Raw genomic sequence first — 1,434 nt, 5'->3', positions numbered from 1 at the left:
TACAAAAAGAAAAGATAAGCTAACAATGTACATTAATGAGGTAAAGCCTATGTTTTAAGACACATTTCTTTTTACTATGTCAATATATGGAAAAAAGTTATTAATAAGTTAAAGGTATCAGAAACTCAATTTGCGTATACATTTTGATTGCAAGGTATAAAAATGTCATGTGTCCAGTTGAAGAGAATCACAAATTTAGTAACATGAGTAGCATTTTATGTAGATTAGAATCTCTAAATTGTTTATGAGATATTTAAAAGGATTTTAAATATTTTCAAGAGAATTTATATATTAGAAATTTAAGCAATGACAAATGGGTTAAAATTATACCTAAATAATAAACTGATTTCATGCAATTCTCTTGCACTTCAGACAGAAATCCAGTTCCATAACTCACTAACCCATATCATTAGCAAAAATAGTTGGCATGGTGTTGTGATCCAGTAGAGGCTCTTCATTCCCATTCAGGATTACGTTCCTTCATGGTTATCCCTAGTTTTTCCAGGAGTTCACATGACGGTTTCTTAGCTTTCGCATGGATGATTTAACATCTTCATTCCTTAGAGAGTAGAGGATGGGATTCAACAGGGGAGTACAAACAGTGTAGAACACAGAAAGGAACTTATCCACAGAAAGTCTGCTAAAAGGCCATATATAGAAGTAAATGCAAGGCCCAAAGAAAAGAATCACTACTGTGATGTGAGCAGTTAATGTAGAAAGTGCCTTGGATGACCTGCTGGAGGGCCGGCGATGAACAGTGATCAAAATGATGATGTAGGAAATAATTAAAGCCAGAAAACAACCCAATGATATCAGGCCACTGTTAGTTAGGGTCATAATTTCCATTTCATAAGTATCCATACAAGCCAGCTCTATCACGAGGGGAAGGTCACAAAAGAAGCTGTCTACCTCATTGGGGCCACAGAATGGCAGATCCACTGTAAAAGCCAAGTGACTCACAGAATGAAGAATACCCACGGCCCAGGAAATAGACACAAAAATTATACATAGTCTCCGATTCATAATTGTGTTATAGTGTAGGGGTTTACAGATGGCTATAAATCTGTCATATGCCATAGCTACAAGCAACATCATCTCACTCCCAACAAAACTATGAAGAAGGAATATCTGGGCCATGCAGCCCTCAAAGGAGATAGTCTTGTGTTCAACAAAGAAGTCCACAAGCATCTTGGGGGTCGCAAAACTAGACTGGCAGATATCAATGAAAGAAAGGTTACTGAGCAGAAAGTACATAGGAGAGTTCAAATGGGAGTCAGAAGAAATTATAACAATAATCATGATGTTGCCCAGAACTGATGTCACATACACCAAAGAGAAGATGGCAAAAAAGAACAGCTGAAGTTCCCAAGACTTAGAAAGTCCCAGAAGCACAAACTCAGATACCACTGATTCATTTGTATGAGCCATGGAGCC

General features: G+C 37.2%; 1 protein-coding gene across 1 annotated transcript; it reads right to left on the bottom strand.

The window, feature by feature from the left end:
- Positions 1-492: 492 nt before the first annotated feature.
- LOC112833313 (olfactory receptor 4K1) lies at positions 493-1,434 on the bottom strand. Its single transcript, XM_025884393.2, has one exon. The coding sequence runs from the start codon at positions 1,426-1,428 to the stop codon at positions 493-495; it is 936 nt and encodes a 311-aa protein (XP_025740178.1). The 5' UTR covers positions 1,429-1,434.

The sequence above is a fragment of the Callorhinus ursinus genome, unplaced genomic scaffold (assembly GCF_003265705.2).
Source record: "Callorhinus ursinus isolate GAN/ISIS: 27379988/994484 unplaced genomic scaffold, GSC_fseal_2.0 scaffold116, whole genome shotgun sequence".
NCBI classification, from domain to species: domain Eukaryota; kingdom Metazoa; phylum Chordata; class Mammalia; order Carnivora; family Otariidae; genus Callorhinus; species Callorhinus ursinus.
This window is presented reverse-complemented; position numbering and strand designations above follow the sequence as displayed.

Excerpts from the sequence above, each read along its gene's own strand:
- LOC112833313 (XM_025884393.2), bottom strand. The coding sequence starts at position 1,428 with ATGGCTCATACAAATGAATCAGTGGTATCTGAGTTTGTGCTTCTGGGA.